The following is a 19,271-nucleotide window of genomic DNA, read 5'->3' on the forward strand; positions in this document are numbered from 1 at the left end:
TAACTTAATGAGCAAGAACAAAAGATATGCAAAAGATATGCAAATCCATAATTAACTAACTAAATAATAATAATAATAATAATAATAATAATAATAATAATAATAATAATAATAATAATCATATCAACTCCCCCGCAGTTGAAAATCGCCTTGTCCTCAATGTGAAAATCAAGAAGCAATGATGAGCGACGATTACAGAAGCTTTGCGAGGCATACCCTCCGGGATCAAATGAGCACAAAACAAGTGAATTTCTCCCTTCGTACAACTTTGCAACAACAAGGAAACCATCCAGATTGCGCTGTGAAGCCAATTCCGTGTAGTTGCCATCATTCACAGCTCCTCCACAAATGATTTGTATTGAAGCAACAACATTTCCATTCAGATTGGATTTAATCTACGTCATCAACTCAATATGTTCTTCCTGAGCAACATTGAGCGATGCGACCATCTTTTTCACTTCCTTGGTAGAACCATACTCATCTTCATCATCTACCAATGCCTCTTCCTCTCTAATGATATCGGGGATGCACGGCAGATAGATCGTTGCGTCGAGTGGTGGCGGGGCAACCATTAGCATCTCATCTCCGGCATAGGACTTGCTGCTGAAGAGCATGACTTCGCTGTTGCACTTATCTTGGAGTTTTTCTTCCTCCATAGAGTTTTTCTTTCTGCCTCGTAGTAGCAGATTTCGATTTTTCCTCTATTGATAATTAGGAGCGTCTTCTCCATATTTCATGGACCGATAAGCAACATCCATGGGTTGATCACCACCATCATTGGCTTTATTGTCCTCAATCATCACCATATTGAAATTCAGAGGGCAATTGACAACAACTTCATCAAGAATGAACTCATTCATGGATTTCAAACTGCCATACACTGCATAGTTGTCGATGCGGCGGTCGATTGCATCAAGGCGAGACTCCATCCTATTGCACGCCTCCAATAATTGATCAAGCATCGCTTCAATCTGGTTTGCCGCTGCTGTGGCTGGATGCGGCGGCTACGGCGCGGGCTGATTCCAACTTGAGTTACTGGCAGGGGGCAGCGGATGACCGTATGCTAAGACCTAGTGGAACGGGCATTGTCCCGGTGTCTCCCAGTAGGCAGGTGGGTCCCAGCAGGTAGGACTGCGTTCGGGTGGTGGTGGCAAGTACATATCTGGCTCGTAGGATGGCGGTTGCTGACATGTTGTGATCTGGCGTAGCCAAGGTGGGTCCCAGCTAGTGGGCAGTCGGGCGTGGTAGATGTGACGTTGATGGTGTTCGTCTGGCTAGTATGGTAGCGGCTGTAGGGCAGCGTGGAATTGATACAGCTGCAGCCAATCTGTGTAAACGGGCTGTCCGGACTGATAATCGGCATAGTTGCGTGACATCATGACGGTAATTGGAGGATGAGTACATGATTAAAGCACCAATTGATAAGGGAAAAACTCTTATCAAGTAAAAAGATAAAGAAAGTCGCAGAGAAACAGTGCTCTATCGACAATCGAAAATTCTAAACGGAAAACTAAATAAAGATAAAAGACAAATAATTATGATTTTATTGATTGAATAATGAGAATAACAATACTCCTATTTATAATAGGGATACTAACTTAATGAGCAAGACAAAAGATATGCAAATTCATAATTAACTAACTAAATAATAATAATAATAATAATAATAATAATAATAATAATAATAATAATAATAATAATAATAATAATAGGATTAGGCATGGCCGCATGGGTTGCGACTAATGGAATTAGGGCATTAGCAATGGGGCGCCCTAAGGCGCGCCCTATGACGCGCCACGTCAGCAGTTTTATCCTCCTACCTCCCCACCTGCAGTGGGGCGCCCTAAGGCGCGCCCTATGGCGCGCCACGCCATCATTTTTTTAATATTTACAAAATCCATACGAATTTAAAAAAAATAATACATTAAAATACGAATTTCAAAAACTTCATTTCATTTAATAAAAATTAATACATTACAATGCGAATTAAAAAAAACGCAAACTCAGCGACGGTGGTTACGAGCTCACACTTCTTCAATCATGTCGCTCATGAGCTGCGCATGCTCCTGTTGGTTGCGCATTGAGACCTGTCTAGATAGAACCTCTTCGAAGCCTAACGGTAACTAGAACTATTGGTGTCGTCGCCGAGATTCATTTTGGTTGGATGTAGAGAGAGAATGAGAAACGAGATTTAAATAGAAAATCAAAACCGCGTGCCATCGTCCGCGTCGATCGTCCGCGACCTCCACAATGGGGCGGACGATGGCGCGGACGAAGACCATCGTCCGCGGCCATCATCCACGACAGCCGCAATGGGGCGGACGATGGCCATCGTCCACGCTATCCTCCGCGACCGAAGTATAGGGCGCGACTATCGTCCGCGCCCTATGGCACGCACCCGCAATGGGTGCGGACGATGCGCGCCATCGGGTGTGCCATCGTCCGCCCATTGCGGATGCTCTTAGCAGAATTTCTTGTAGAAAAGGAAAAAGGCTCTTTTCTTATTAATAAATGAATTTTTCTTTGCAAAGACCGTGCCACAACGGATTCTAACTCGGGATCTTTGGTCCGGACATTAACCACTTGACACACACACAGAGAAAAGCTCTTTCTATGACTAGGAGAAGTGTGGTCTCTGCACCAACCCCAAACATCATAAATCATAATCAATTCAATCTTCTGAGTTCTTTTTACTATAAATACTGCAAATCATTAGTTGAACTGCTGAAAATTTTTTCTAGTATTATCACTAGAGATATTTAATTTTAGTCAATCTATCTATATATATGTACACACGCAAACTTGTTTTGTCATATCTAAATTAACTATATGTTGGAAAAAGAATCAAAACTCTGTCTCCTCCCACCTAATGGGCCGCTGAGGTACCGTGTTTGAACCCCTCCATAGCGATGTCGGGCCGGGTTATGGGGGCGCCCGGGGTGAGCGAATCACCTTTTTTTGTCCCTAAGAATCAAAACTCTGTACTAGAAAAGAGAATGAAAGAAGAGTAGACAGAGAAAGATGGAGTGGAAAGTAGATACAATTGTAGCTGTAAATTGCAAAAGTCCCGCAAAACTGAGCATGCTATAAAAAGATAAAAACAAAAGATTCACATTCACAGCACAACTGCACTTGCATATAATCTTTCTTACACAAAACAAAGAAATATTACTCTGATTCATATGGAATTTTGCAACTCTTTATTATAAAGGAATCTATCAACAACTAGACTACTCCTTAAAAAGAGATTTAAAAAGAAAAGACTAGAAATTGGATCCAAAAGAGAGAGGCATGTAAAGAGAAATGGGTGGCCCAGCCCAAAACTCAAGTGTTATGGCTTGTTTATGTTTTGGAAGATAGAAACAAAATAAAAGGAACGTTAAAGAAAAATACTTAAAGCTTTGGAATCTCTAATACTTATCTTCATGCAATACATGTATTAGTAAGGAACAACAAAGATAGAAAGAGGCTATAAAAATTGGCCATAAAAATCATGAAATATTACATTTTTTGCAACACAAAATGGCAGAGAAAGAAGCAAAATATTGATTCCAATACTTTTCTGTAATTCCATTTCATTCTTTTTTCTTTTCATGGAAAATAAATTTTATACAAATTGGAACTGGGTTATGTCATCTGTACAAAAGATCGGTCGATCAAAAACATCGATAATACAGCAAACGTAGAAAACCATATCCCCAAATTCATCTTCTTATATCAACCCTTCTCCAGAAACAGCAAGAATTTTATATTTACAACAGTATACATACCATGCGATTAACACAGAGAAACACATTTAACATCAGCACAAGAAAGGCATCAAGGATGTCTGCAGCTTCGATTTTCTAGCAGTCTTACCTTCTTCAGAGAAATCAAACATCCCATTAATCCAACCTTCCTCTTGAGGCCCTTCCTCATCTTCCAACTTCTCCTCAGGGGTGTCATCACCACCCTTTGCTTCATGGGTAATAACCTCAGTTGACTGGCAACGATCGAGGAGCTCTGGTTTGTTATAGTATCCCTCCTTAAATAACGGACCAAAATCTACAGTTGATTTGATCCTCGAAGGTATAACGATGTCTGCGTCTGAGTTGGGATTGTCAATATGCAGCGACTGCATCTCATTCCCCAATGATGATGACCTACTGATTGCAGCATTATCAACAAGAAGATTTCTGTTGCAAGTGTTTTGTGAAGGGTATGAAATAATTGCCCTAGACCCCCCCTTGAGACCGGTCTTATCCTCAGCATGACCACCAAGAGTCTGAGGTCTATCAATGGCCATGTGATCCAAACCAAGCAAATTCTCCATTCGTCTGGATGACCCTGGTGTAAGAGTACAGACCTTGTGTTAATCATGTGACAAAATTCAAGATGAAAGATACTGTAAACGTGTAATCTCGATAAATGGATGAAAATGGAACTATCACCGGAAGTGGTATCACTGCAAACTACATAAACTACAAATCTTCACATTTTAAGCAGGGCCCAAAACAAATCAAAGTTCCATAGGGGGAAACACACGGTTATCACAAAACCTAAATCGTAACGCATCTTACCTCCTTCTGAGCTTTCTGTAGAGCTAAAAGAGGGCGGCTTGGAATGAGAAATAATACTTGCTCCATCAGTCTTTTCTTTAGTTTGATCACTATTCCCGGAATCACTAAGATGTTTCCCGTCAGAAGGTATAGAACTGCATAAAAGAACCAAGTGAAATGCCGATAGGAAACAATATATACTGCAGCTAACTTTGTATCGGAGTACAAAAAACAAATTACAGGAGAAAATGACTTAAGTACCAGCTAACCAAATAACCATCATAAAGAGCTGTTTCCTGTTTAATGCTTTGCCAGCAGCTAATAGATGACTAGTATTCCACCAGAAGGATAGATCAAAGAGGCTGTCAATTGCATTTCATGGGAAAACGATTGAGAAATGAGAACCGTAACCATCTAAAGTTTTCAGCAATAACTCTTTAATACACACTGCATCTTATGAGAGATTGCATTTAGAAACACTAACATACCCACCTAACCCTATGTACATGCCATCCATATTGCAACACGGAAAGTTGACGATTTAATGAGACTGTTAGCGCACAAACAAAATATACTTCAAAATTTTTGTATATCAGAAAGATCACATTTCACGTACTTGAGATGTTGTGGTAGAGTTTTAAGAGTATTTTAATCAAAGACATGGTCATTATACTATGCAGTAACCTTTGTTGCTGCTTATCTCAATTTCTTTTAGAGCAGTGGGTAATTTCCTTTCCTGTAACAAGCCTACAAGGATTGTTCCGGGAAGTTGGGAACTGACGGATCCAACATTTGTAGATTGTATTTTTGAATATGATCCGTGAGGGGATAAAAGAGCATACTAGATGTAACTGAGAGAATAATAGCCAAGTATGAGGTACTGACCTGTCAATCCAGCCAGATCTTGTTGCTCTAGGAAAATTGTCAATTATTGGCAACAAATCTTTGTGCCTTATCTCAAGCTCATGTGACGAAGCCTTCTCAATTTCGTACTCCCCACCTGGACCACATTCTTCGATTGGAGAGTCCATTACGTGGAAATGCATCTAGATCAAGAATTCATATTGAGTTAAACTAGAGCATCATTAATCACAAAAATGCCAGTGATCTATAAATATGCATACCTTTGACTTTTGCCATAATGGTAACCTGCCAGAGTTCATTTGTACTTCTGCATTTGACAAATACCAGTGAGATCTATCAGGTGACTTCAGAGAATCAGACTTAGCCAGTTTCTTGTCACCAGAACTTGCATTCTCCTGAGAAACCATTTTGGAATCCTTGTCAATTTCCGCATCATGCAGTCCATCAAAGATACTTCCAGATATACAATCCTCTCATTCCATATTTTCCAATCTTCTGCATACATCCCACCATTGAGTGGGTTCTACCTTCACCCTTAACTCTTCATTTTGAGGGTTAGCTTGTGGGGCTGACAAAGATCCGGTTCTACTCTCAATCTGTTCAGGGCCCATTGGGGATAGGATTTCATGCTGAACCACAAAGCCTGATGGGGTATAAACTAAGATATGCTCCAGCAATGTACTAGTCGACTTAACATCCCAAGAACCAGTGGAGCCAGTAGAGTTAGAATTATGGAAGATGGCAGCAACAGCTCCAGTAGGCACCCATAACTTACCCACCATTGAAGCAGCAGTATTGCTTACTGAATTAAGTAAGCCAGAGTCACTGCACTTTATCCTTGTGATGGCGGAGAGGGTGCACATAGGTGGAGGCAAAGAAGGCTGCTCATTTACAGTCAAAGATGATGTAGACCACCATGGCCGAGTGGAAGCTAAAAACAGAGAGGTATCTTGTCCGGGTCTATGTAAAGTATGAAAACTTTCATCTCCTCCATAAGGTGATACAGCAAAGATATGACAAGTTCCTCTTGCTGATACAATAGCAATCCACTGACTGCAACGACTAAAGCAGATATCTTGGATGACCTGATGAGTGAGACAGGGAAAAACATAGGTGAGAAGGTTAAGAGCTCCGTGCTGAAGAGCTCCTTGTAATACTCTACTTCCAGCTTGACAGCTTCTTCCATTTCCTGATCAGGTCTAGGCTGCCGCAGCTCCCTCGAAGAAGCAACAGAATCTGCATTTTTGTCATATTGTGTTGGGTATCACACAATAATGGCACGAGCACTATACAGTTCAAGAGAACGAAAAATTTAAAGAGGCGTGCCTGGCTCATCCGTGGACGTTTGATTGAGGATTGCAGGACGCACAGTGAAGCTGCTAGGATCACGAGATTCATTTGCACAGCATCGTAGTTTTCTGCAAGTGATGGATCGATGAGCTCCTGGATTTCGTTCTTCTTCAGCAGAGGCTTAGCCTAGCAAAAGGTGATAGGAAATAACAGGGGTCATTAAATACTGGACCAATAGCAAAAGCATGGTACAAACTCAAACTCAAACTCAAACTCAAACTCAAAGTGGAGGCTTACCCAAATAACAAGGCTTTGCTGTGAATAATCAAGGGCTCGATGCCCGGTGATGAGTTCCAACAGCAGTACGCCAAAGGCGAATACATCAGTTTTCTCATCGACTATACCATGCATTAGAAACTCAGGAGCTAGATAACTGTTATCAGAGATGAGAAGAATTAGGACCCATGTTTCTTGAAAATTAGACAACAGTGGTGAACTAAATTTGATTAAAGTCTAGGCCGTTTCATGGTGCACGTACGTACCCAAAAGTGCCTTCACATTTAGACACAGTGAGGTGAGTCCATCGGTCTGGCAGCCATTTCGCGAGGCCAAAATCACATATCTGAAACCAAACTAAGCCATGAGGACAAAATCTTCAACACATGACAAACCTACAACATTACGAGGGGCTATTCATTGATTTTGAAACTAGGTAATCTGACTCATGGCATATCCGTTACTTGTAAAATCGATCCTCCAAGTAGATATTCACCTTCTATGTAAATCATTAATCAATACTCCATTAAAGATGTAAAAAAAGAGATATTGGTCTAACAAACAAAGCAAATCATACAAAACTGCACACTTTCTAGATATACCACCTGAGGTTCAAAGTCATCCCTAAGCAATATGTTTGCAGCCTTAATATCACGGTGAATGATCCGCCTTTGACAGCCCTCATGAAGGTACAGCAATCCCTTAGCAATTCCCAACGCCACCTTGTATCGAGTACTCCACTCCACCTTCTCCATCGGATCTGTTTCGATATAAAAAAAAGGACAGGGAAACAATGTTGATCCAAATCAGACAGATTCATATAAATAATGCAAGAAAAGAAAAATTATAAATGTTGCAATGATGCACTAACTGTGAAGCATAGAAGCCAAACTTCCAAGGGGAGATAACTCGAGAACAAGGTACACTCCGCCTTCAACACCATAACCAATCAATTTAGCAGTGTTAGGATGATTCACATGCGCCATTATCCCAAGTTCTGTGAGGAAATCTGCAATTCTTTCTTCCATTGCCCCTTTTGTCAAGCGTTTGATGGCAACGAGCTGACCCCCACGCAAACGCCCTCTATACACCTCAGCATAACCGCCCTTCCCGATCAGATAACCTATTCAGAATACCACCAAACACCATCATCCAAGGATTAAAAAGAGATCCATCTTTTGCAAATCACAAAGGGCCAGTAAAGCTAGCTAACCTTGGCAAAAGTTGCTGGTTGCAGTTTGGAGTTCTAACAAGCTAAATTTCTTCCATTGAGGCTTAAAATAGTTCATATTCGGATCAAGAAGGGCGTTTGGCGCACTACTAACTTGCTCCCTAAAGCTACTACTAAATCTTTTCAACAATTTAAGCGCATTGAGGGGCTGCAATGTGGCAAGCTGCCGTTTGGATTTGAATCTCAACAACTTGAAAAATAAGGCCAATCGTGAGGCTGGCTTAGGATCGATCTACACTAGGGATTCGGAGGTGCTTGCTTTCGAGGAATCAGTTTGAGATTCTGCACTTCTTAAGAAATCCTCAAGAACCGTGTCTGGTGAGCTAGGATTTGATTTCTCTCTCTCTTTCTCCTTCTCCTTCTCCATACTAGAACAACACAACTCTACTACGCTACTATAACCAAAAATAACAGATACTTTTCAGCAAATTAGGCACGAATGGAAAATTAGGCACGAATGTATGCATAATTCACTGAAAAATTAGCACATTAATCGCTTGAAAGTGAAGAAACAAACAAGCAAAAAGCACAATTCTTTCAGCAAAATGATGAAGTCACCAAAAATAGAACGAAAAATGAGGAAAAACAAATTTACAGGAATGGAAGCATAATATAATAGGAAGACCAAGCAATTTTGAAGCTAAACACAGAATTGGATTTTCAAATGGAAATGGTTGCCACTTTTTATCAAACACCTTGAGCTAATTACAAAAAGGAACACAACAAAAACGTATTTATTTCGCATAATTATGGCTCAGATCTAAAAGGGATCTTTATTTTCAGTATGATTAAAGAAAGAATCAACGTTGCGCCTCCATCAAACAATGACAGCTCATAGCTTTAACAATAACTCTTGCTGGGACTGAGGGAGAATGGCATGAAAATAAGAGTAACATGATTTGCTGCAATACGTACGGATTGCGTATGAAAAGTGTAGAGAAACGCATACCACAGAATGGAAGCTGACAGTTTGTCGGAATTTTATCGAAGAATCTCGGACAAGAAAGAAAGCCAAGACAGAGATTTATCAGAAACAGAGGGTTTTTTTTGCTCTGTTGTGACAAAACCAAAAATTATCGATAGCTTCTCAGTTTTCGTAACGCCGACAAAACATCAAGATCGTTTTTTTATTGAGTGTAAATTTGTGGGTTAAAATTATTGGTGAAGGTGGTAGAATGTGTGCATGAAGGAAGAAGAGTGACGGTTATATTAGAAATTGGCCACTCACCTAGAAAGGAGGGTTATCCACACTTATATAGATTAGATGAGATCTTCATCAAGTCGATGACAGAATTTAGAGAATTTAACACGCGGACAGAATTTAGAGAATTTAACATGCCCCTTCATGTGTAGGCTGGAAAGGACATCGGTCCCTCACGTGGGTAGGCAATGCAAGAGAAACCATCATCGATGTAGGCCAGAAAGGGCATCGGTCTCCCACTCATGAGGTAGATAAGAGATAAAGAGAAAACCATCATCGACTTGGGCCCGCTCTGATACCATATTAGAAATGAGCCACTTACCCCCTTAAAAGGCCTTATAAGGGGGAGAATTATCCACACTTATATAGATTAGATGAGATCTTCACCAAGTCGACGTGAGACAGAATTTAGAGAATTTAACAGGTGAGGATGGTTATGTGATGTTTTTCTTCCAAGATAAGCTGCTGCTACTGTTGCTTCACTACCCTCCTTCATTCTTGTATGGAGGAGTATAAATTTTTTACTGTTTTTATTCCTCGTGCAATTTTCCCTTTTAAAACACTCTTTCTTAATTTGTTTTTAAAATTTTTACTTATAGTCAACTAATCAATATTAACATTGTATTTTACTAAAACCAGTTTCATTTTAATTTAAACTTTTGAATTTTGTGAACGAATATAGTTGTATTATCGGTAATATTTGATTTTTCTAATGTTTTAATTTTGTGTTTATCCGATTTTTATTTGGTCGGTCTGATTTGTCAGCAAACTAACGGCTGATCGGTCGGAGTCAGACCGGGTGGTCGGGCTGAACGCTGCCCACGTGCTATTTCTGCTTCCATTTTGAGTCAAATTTATTGAGTTCGTTTTTCAATTATCAAATTTAATCGTCGAATATATAAGTGTGTTCAGTTTTACTGATATGAAATTATTAGGTTAACAAACTGTATCAGATTTGAAGGTGAGTGGCCCACCAAGTATGAAATAAAAACAAATGTTCAGTTAATAAGAATTAGACATGTTTTGGAGAGATGTTTTATGCACTGAATTTCATATTTCCATCCCGTACCCTTTTACTTGGTTGACTGCATGAGGGAATTGATTTTTTGGGGGGGCAAAAGGGTCATTTACATGTCCAACTCATGGTCCAACAGTACAACCAACAATTAAAACACACGAATTTTGAATGATATAAATATGGGGAAATAAGGCTGCAACAGTGCGGGCCCTTGTACAATATTGTGCCTAACGGAATTGAAACATGTACACCAAACAGCAGATTTCCCCCATATTTCCAAAGAATTAACCCCAATTCTTGCTATATCTAAGAAAGTGAACACACTATAGGCAACGGTCAAACTTTCAAATTTGTTACCATCACTAAAATAACATCCTTTCCATCGAATTTACACTGCTCCCCAATATCAACCACTAAATAAAACAATTATGAGAGATTCTTCTCAATCCAATTTTGCTTTCCTACATGATCTGTACAGTATTTTTAATTGTGTTTTATATACTATTGTTGTGAACATGAGTAATTATAATACATATAGAGGGTTGTTTAGCAAATATCCTTAATCATTGTGGATGCTCTAAATGTAGAAGACATAGCCAAAGAATGCATATCTAAAGTATTTTTCTCTTCGTTTTTAGTTTATTTTAGGAAATATGGATTTTTTTGATGAACTAACAATGTTAAAATAACAATGATTATTTCAAAATCTGAATTTTTTATAATGAGCAAAGAACTAGAAATGACCTCTTGTGTTCTATTAGACTATTACAATGACTTATCTTTTTAATTATGTGTATAAAATTAGTTAATTACACCCATAATTATAGACAAATATGAGTGCATATACATATAATAGTGTGCACGGCGAAATCTAGGACTTGGTCACATGGGGTAAATTGTACATAGGCACACCCATTCTGATTCAACGAATTTCTGCAAATTCAATTTTTGAATTTTGTCACATTTTTAGCAATTACTTGAATTTCGGCCTAATAATGAATTTAACAAAACTGAGTAACATGATAATTATAGCAAGCTATTAAAGACAAATCAAGACACTTCTTCTGTAGTTAATATATTGGAAAATTCGATCGAGTTATTTCATGCGTGTGAGTAAGAGTATGTAATTGATTCAATAAAAAATTCTAACACGCTAATTGACTTCTTAATATTCCTTAAGTATTTTCGCTAACGCAAATAATTTAGATTTCTGTTTAATATACTCACTTAGTTGTTGAATTGTTATCTAGAGTTAGAAACATGTATTTCACCAAAAGGAATAATTTATTAAAATATGTCGTGGTTTAAAAAATACGTATGTTCTTTCAACTGTTTTTATTTCAGTCGTATTTACTCAACACTTGTTCTTGCTTAATAACGAATTTGATATTTTCTTTTTATCATTATTATATTTTATAGCTTTATTTTGTATCGGTGGGTATGGAAAAGTCGATTTTGTTGTCTTACAGATTACGTTTGTGTTTCAAAATAATGCCTTTTGAAAAGGACCAAATATTATGAAGTGTTCTGCTGATCTGCTCTATAGGCTGTCAAATTTATGTAGAGACCATTGTCGCTAAAATCAATTTGTGTCGATTTTGATATGTTCGAACTTTCAAACTTTAAATAATTAATTAAAAAAATCGAATGGTCTTAATTGTCCTAAAGGTGAAGTTTTTTCCGGCTCATACTGTACTAAAATTGATGACCTATATAATTTTGATGATATGACTGAGTAGTGAAGTGACTATATCAATTAAAAAAATAAATAAAACTTGTTCAAAACGAAGTACTCCATTCTTTAGGTTAGATATTATGTCAAGGGCATAAGAGCATAAAATTTGAACTTTTCATATGGTTTAGGTTTTTCAGATAAAGTGGGATTGGAGAGATTATTTAGAAAATGCTGGCAGTCACAAAATATGAATAATTATTGTGTGATTTACAGATTGGTGATAATATTGTTGACTTGTGGTTCAGGTTGAGGAAATGTTGCATAACTTTAATAAGGGGGGAAAAGGGGGGAATGGGGATATGTGGAAAATTGATTTAGAAAAAGGGTAGTGGGGATTAGTTGAAAAAGTGCAGGGTAGCAAATTGGAAAGTGAAGCATTTATGTATGGCCATGGGTGGGAGAGAAGTTTTAATAAAGACGGCCGATTGCCTTATACTACTACACTATCCAAACAGCAGCCAAACTTCGTGTTAGTGTGATACGACCCTACGTCGTATCCCCTTTCTCCGGCGTCCTAGCGAAGGATCGGCGGTAGCAAGAACCGGCTGTGCGCGGGAGTTCCTCTCCGTCGGACAGCACGAGATCTTAGCAAAAGATAATTCTCAACACGTTTGTTGGGCAAAAGATTGATTTTCATTCATTCATTGATTGATTGATTAAAATGATAATAATCTATCCTATATATAATACTAAACCCTAACTAACAAGAAAGATTTGGTGAATCAAAGATTACTAAATAATTGTTATATCCTAAGATATGGGATCATACGTCGTATCCCATTTCTCCGGCGTCCTAGCGAAGGATCGGCGGTAGCAAGAACCGGCTGTGCGCGGGAGTTCCTCTCCGTCGGGCAGCACGAGATCTTAGCAAAAGATAATTCTCAACACGTTTGTTGGGCAAAAGATTGATTTTCATTCATTCATTGATTGATTGATTAAAATGATAATAATCTATCCTATATATAATACTAAACCCTAACTAACAAGAAAGATTTGGTGAATCAAAGATTACTAAATAATTGTTATATCCTAAGATATGGGATCATACGTCGTATCCCATTTCTCCGGCGTCCTAGCGAAGGATCGGCGGTAGCAAGAACCGGCTGTGCGCGGGAGTTCCTCTCCGTCGGGCAGCACGAGATCTTAGCAAAAGATAATTCTCAACACGTTTGTTGGGCAAAAGATTGATTTTCATTCATTCATTGATTGATTGATTAAAATGATAATAATCTATCCTATATATAATACTAAACCCTAACTAACAAGAAAGATTTGGTGAATCTAAGATTACTAAATAATTGTTATATCCTAAGATATGGGATCGTATCATAGTGTCAGCGATAGAATTGATTCTTTAGACTCAGAAGTTTTCTCTAGTATGTCGGACTCGAGGGACTGGAATCTTATTCTCTTAGACTGATAACAATGGGTGAAATGAAAGCAACCCTCCTTAATGCTCCGGATTCAGCATGCTAGCAGGGAGGAAGATCCTTGATAATGGAATTGTTAAATGCATCGGGGAATGTGCAACTAGCTAATGTAATTACTAGAAAAATTGCTTCTCACTACACTTTTTTTATCACACTTTATAAAAAATGTCAGCATAGATATACTATCTACACACTAGCTTTTCACTGCACTTATATAATATATTGTTACTGCACTTCAACATAAATGTCATATTAAAATTCATTTCCTGGCACTTCTATTCATTGTAAAATTTTACAATAATTTTTTTTAACATTAATAAAACACTTAAATCACACCCAAACTGCCATTCACATACACACACCGTGACACACGCGCACACACAACCTCCGCCGGCGACGCCGACCACCGCCCTCCACCGAATGTGGAAGCTCTTCCTTGTCTCCCTCTCTGTCTCAACACTTCTCTCCCCCTACACACGGACACATACATTCATCTCTGTATAGCGGCTGTCCTGCCGATTTTGCCGCCGCCATCGCTGGACTTCGGATCTCTTGAATAGTCTTGTCTATCCTCTACGTAAGTAACCTTCCCACACCTCTTATTCATCCAATTTAAGATTCGAATTGAAGTTAGGGTTTGTATTCAAATTCTTCTCCAATTCGAATTGAAGTAAAATTAGGTGGAAATCCGCCCATGTTCCTTATTTGCTATAAGTGAAGCAGCAGTTGTGAAGAAATGTTTTGTGCTTATTTTTTTGAAACCTGATTTTTTTGAATCTGCCTCAGGTTTAGTATTGCTTTGTTGCAGTTATACCTGATAATCTATTACTGTCTGAGAAATGGAGAAAGATGATAGGGGTTGGAGGAAGTGATTGGAACCATTATGTTCGAAGGAAAACCCATGTTGTCAAAAGGAGAATAAGGAAAGGAATTCCTGATTGACTAAGAGGACTTGTCTGGCAACTGATATCTGGAAGTCGTGACCTCTTGCTCATGAATCCAGGTGTTTATGAGGTTAAACTATGTGACCTTTTATGCCAATTATACGTGGAATTTTTAAGAGAATATAAAGTTAAAAACCCTTAAGATGTTATGTGATACCCTTGAATTTGTTGTATGATATCGAATGTAACACAAGTAGGTGTTGTCAGTGATCTGCATCCGAGTTTCCATCATAGGGTGTGACCAAATCAACAGTCGGAATGGCACGGGGTGATTGGAGTGGAGAAGTGGATGTTAGCTGTTTTATTTATATGAGTGCTCCCTTGAACCAGTGCCATTAATTGACGTATGAGAAATAAATTTAGGATTTCACATAATTGCTAATTTGCTAGAAACGTGCAGTTATACCTGATAATCTATTACTGTCTGAGATATTTTTGTCCCGTCTAATAAACTATCCATCCCTCAAATACTTTTAGTTATGAACAATCCATTTAATTCATGGCATGACATACACGTACTCTGTCAACTTGTGTAGAGAAGGATATCTGGTTGTTTATAGTTACATAGTAGCTCCTTTATATAAATGGTGGCTGGATCACCCAATCGATCTGAAGCATTGGGCGACATCTTGTGCTTCTTAATCTTAAATTCTCAATGTTTGTGCATTTTGAACACCTCATTGTAGTTTGATTTACTTCACGTGAAAGTTTTAGAATTGTCATTTTCTTTATGATGCTTGAATGCTGGACAACCTGGAACTATACTATTTTTCCATGTCTCTTTATTATTTTTAATGAACTTGGTTCTGTTGGATTACAATTTTCTTCATGCCTCTTTGTTGTGAACTGATGAATGTTATTTAAGCAAGTCTTTATATTAACTATCCAATCATACTGAATTGTTTATTTTCTCTGCAGCAACTAGTCATATATGAGACGTCTGCTTCTGAACTAGATATTATCCGAGATATTTCTCGTACATTTCCTTCACATGTTTTCTTCCAGAAGAGGCATGGTCCAGGTCAAAGATCTATTTATAATGTTTTAAAAGCTTACTCTGTATATGACAGAGATGTTGGATATGTACAGGTTGGTATTATTTTCAGCTTATCAACATATCTACCAGTTTTTGTTTCTCACCGTATACAAATTGTGTTTAATGCAGGGCATGGGATTTATCGCAGGTCTCTTGCTTCTTTATATGAGTGAAGAAGATGCATTTTGGTTACTGGTAGCACTTCTAAAAGGAGTCGTGCATGCTCCTATGGAAGGAATGTATTTGGTAAAGTTTAATTAAGTACTTTCATCATTTCATTTTCAGCAACCTATTTCATATGTCATAACCTGGGAATGAATGTTGGGTGTGTGTTGGCAAAAGACCTTTTAGAATATCATTAGGCAAAATGAATAAACAATTTCCAATTTTTCACAACTTTTATGTGTTCATGCCATTGGAGATTAAATAATAGTGGTAAGTTCTTGAAGAGAATGTTATTTAGAAGAGAAGGTTTATGTGGTGCCCCACCCCATGTATTATTAAAGACGTAGCCAGTTTTTGTCACTCCTGCTGAACCTATTTGACCCCACCTCAAATATCTCTGTTCATGCTTGCAGTTGTATTGATTGGGGCTTCATTTTCAGTTACATTTGCATTTTCCTGTATTTTAGTTGATAAGTTTCTGAAACTCATGCCATGCATGCCTTTCATGGCAATATCTATTATTATTTCTTGAATTAATGTGTTGTGCAATGTAATGCATAAGTAGTTAACTCAAAAATATCAGGGCTAAAAATATATTACTATTATATTTTGTTTGATCGAATTAAAAGTTGTATGGGAAGTCGAAAGATTATGGAAGGAAGGAAATACATATTGCCCTACCTTTTTGGGGGGAATATGAATTCACATTCTTTAATCTGTTTTTTATTTGAATGGTCACAATAATTTTGATATATTGATGAAATTCATGCATTTATGCAGGTTGGTTTGCCGCTTGTGCAGCAATATCTTTTCCAGGCTGCAAGGGATGATATAGCTGGAAAAGAGAAGACCGACGAAGGAAACACAATGATTAGGGCATCATTTTTAGTACTAGTATTGTTTTTACAGAAGTAAAAGATGACCAACACTTGTGTTTAGTTTGTGTGTTTAAACACATTAGATTTGGTGTAATATGATCTGATACTTTGGATATTATTACATTTTGCCATATTATTTGAATGAGTTAGTTTATTAAATTTTGTTGAATAATAAAAAATAATTTGATAAATTTTGTAGATTGAAAGAAAAATGTAAATAATTAGTATTTGAATGATTGAAACATAATTAATAAATATTTGAAGAATAAAATATATAATAAAGTTAGGGTGAAATTGTAATAATAAATATTTATTGGGGTATTTTGTAAATTTTCGTTCAGAAGTTAATGTAGTTTAAGAGTATATATTGTGGCATTTTCAAGTGACATTACACACCATGTTTCATGGCACTCTTCAAGTGCAGTAATACACAATCTATTCTTACACCTAACCTCTTACTACAGGTACCCGGTGCTGCACTTGCATCAAGTGCCATTATAGATGAAGTGTCAGCACAGTAATTTTCCAGTGACAATTTTAAGTGCCATTACAAGCCAATTTTCTAGTAGCAACCGTGAACATGCTCACGCAATGGAACTTTGATTTGCTACATATATGGTTGGAGACTCATATTATTGATCAAGTGCGAAATTACATATTGGTGATGACCTCTAACGCTATTTTCACTGTGATATCAGCCTAGCTATGACACGCTTGATCGTGGATAACATGGCCAAAACTATTTGGAAACTTTATGTCTTACCTAAATTTTATGTGGAAACAAACTTGTCAGGCAACTAACTGATGATCAAAGTTGTCAAATGCCAATTGCATGTGTTTCGGGATTGTGAAAGGGCGGCAGCTGCTGTTTGGGAAGCTTGGGTTCCATATGACATGAACAATTTTTTCTTCTCGGCTGAGTTTTAATTTAGTGGAATCACAAGCAAAGCTAGTTCATAACCTAAGGTGGCCTGGCCTTCAATATTTTCATCACTTTGTTGGAAGAGTGGGTGTGGAGGAACGACGAATGTATAGGAAATAAGAAGCGAAACAGAGAGGATAAATTGCACTGCACATTGCCACTACGCTGATAAGGGAATTTAAGTGTGGTTGTCTAACAATATTCCTCAACCCCATAAGATTGAAACATTCTTACAATGAGAGAGGCAAGCAGAAGGGTGGATTGATTAAAATTAATAGTGATAGCAGTTGGAACAAAGATCTGAGGAGGGCAGGTGCTGGCGGTGTCCTGCGAGACAGCCTCGGTAAGTGGATCACATGATTTGAAATAAAGTGTGGACTACGCAGCATTGAAAGGGCGGAGCTCTGGGGAATTCTAACTGGGCTTAGAGTAGCTTGAAGAGAGAATTACCGCCGAGTGGAGCTTGAATCGGACTTCATGCCTTTAGTTGATATGATCATAAAGGGAGTTAATGCGCAACATCCTCTGAGAGACTTAATCCATGCGATAATACATCGGATGATGCAATTAGACTGGGAGTGCAACATCTAATACATATCATAGGGAAAAGAATCAAGTAACTGACTGGTTTGCTAAAGATAGTCTTAGTTTACATGCAGATTTTCTTTTATTTCAATTTTCACCTAGAGAGGTAGTTAAATTGCTTTTAGCAGATGTTATTGGTGTCTCTTTTTCAAGATTTGTTAGGGGTAGTGATTTAGAGACATAATGTCTCTATGACATAATGCCCCTATGTCACTTTGCCATAACTATATTTTATATTGTGACTAATCTACCCTAATATCATATTAAATGGATATATATCTAGTTAAGGAAAATTGTATCAAATTAAATACATTTATCTAAATGCATGCTCATTTATTAGAGATAAACGTGAATCATGCATTAAAGTTATAAATGGATTTCAAAAAAATCATATGTATATATATACTTATGTCATGTTAATTTAATACTTATTTAAAAAATATTAATTCAGATTATAAATTTATCATTATAGTAGTATTAATTAACACACTATATAACTAAAATGTTATATTTAATTATAAAATAATTTGATAACTTAATATAGTACTACTATTCTTTTATATCTTGTTCTTTTTTTTAAAATATTCTAAATATACAACAATGAAATAATTTATTTTAATATATGAAAAAAATAAAAATTAAAACATTTTTCTTCTTCAAATTTGAATTTTATAATAAAATAATATAGTTATTATGATGAAGAATTTTTGCGTTATCTTATTTTTTGTGTTATTTTTTGTAGCTTTTGTTACAGGGGAGGCTTTCTTAAGTTGCAAACTCTGATAACTTATCAATGCAGTGAATTAAAAATGTCAATACAGTGACATTAAAATGACAATAAATAATTTTGTTGACATTTCAATATACTGTTTTGATATTTTAATGTCACTGTGTTGATATTTTCAAGAAAAGTTATTGTTTTTTAATAAAATTTATTATTTTAAAAGGATCAATAATAGGTTTCTATTTAACATGTGATGACTCAAATCCTTTGGTCTATTGGATAGATAGAGAGCTTGTTATTTACTATACTTCACCATAGAATAAAGAGTATTGTTATTAGGAATAAAATTTACATTTACTATGAAAAATTAGTGTTTAATACTATATAAATTTACTAATTTAGTTTGTTGCAAATAAAAGTTATTTATTGCAGAA

General features: G+C 37.0%; 1 protein-coding gene and 2 pseudogenes across 1 annotated transcript; 1 reads left to right on the top strand and 2 right to left on the bottom strand.

The window, feature by feature from the left end:
- Positions 1-3,545: 3,545 nt before the first annotated feature.
- LOC121745681 (autophagy-related protein 18g-like) lies at positions 3,546-6,265 on the bottom strand. Its single transcript, XM_042139654.1, has 5 exons — positions 5,930-6,265; positions 5,663-5,818; positions 5,424-5,584; positions 4,560-4,693; positions 3,546-4,326 (listed from the first exon to the last, which is right to left on the bottom strand). The coding sequence occupies exons 1-5, from the start codon at positions 6,263-6,265 to the stop codon at positions 3,803-3,805; spliced, it is 1,311 nt and encodes a 436-aa protein (XP_041995588.1). The 3' UTR covers positions 3,546-3,802.
- Positions 6,266-6,333: 68 nt separating this feature from the next.
- LOC121745069 lies at positions 6,334-9,137 on the bottom strand (annotated as a pseudogene).
- A 5,289-nt stretch (positions 9,138-14,426) lies between these two features.
- Positions 14,427-17,127, top strand: LOC121745682 (annotated as a pseudogene).
- Positions 17,128-19,271: the final 2,144 nt, after the last annotated feature.

This window comes from Salvia splendens, chromosome 8, assembly GCF_004379255.2.
Source record: "Salvia splendens isolate huo1 chromosome 8, SspV2, whole genome shotgun sequence".
NCBI lineage: Eukaryota > Viridiplantae > Streptophyta > Magnoliopsida > Lamiales > Lamiaceae > Salvia > Salvia splendens.

Coding starts and splice junctions, on each gene's coding strand:
- LOC121745681 (XM_042139654.1), bottom strand. CDS start 6,265: ATGTGCACCCTCTCCGCCATCACAAGGATAAAGTGCAGTGACTCTGGC. Junction 5,585..5,662: donor CATTATGGCAAAAGTCAAAG/GTATGCATATTT, acceptor TTCTTGATCTAG/ATGCATTTCCACGTAATGGA. Junction 4,327..4,559: donor TACAGAAAGCTCAGAAGGAG/GTAAGATGCGTT, acceptor CTCTTACACCAG/GGTCATCCAGACGAATGGAG.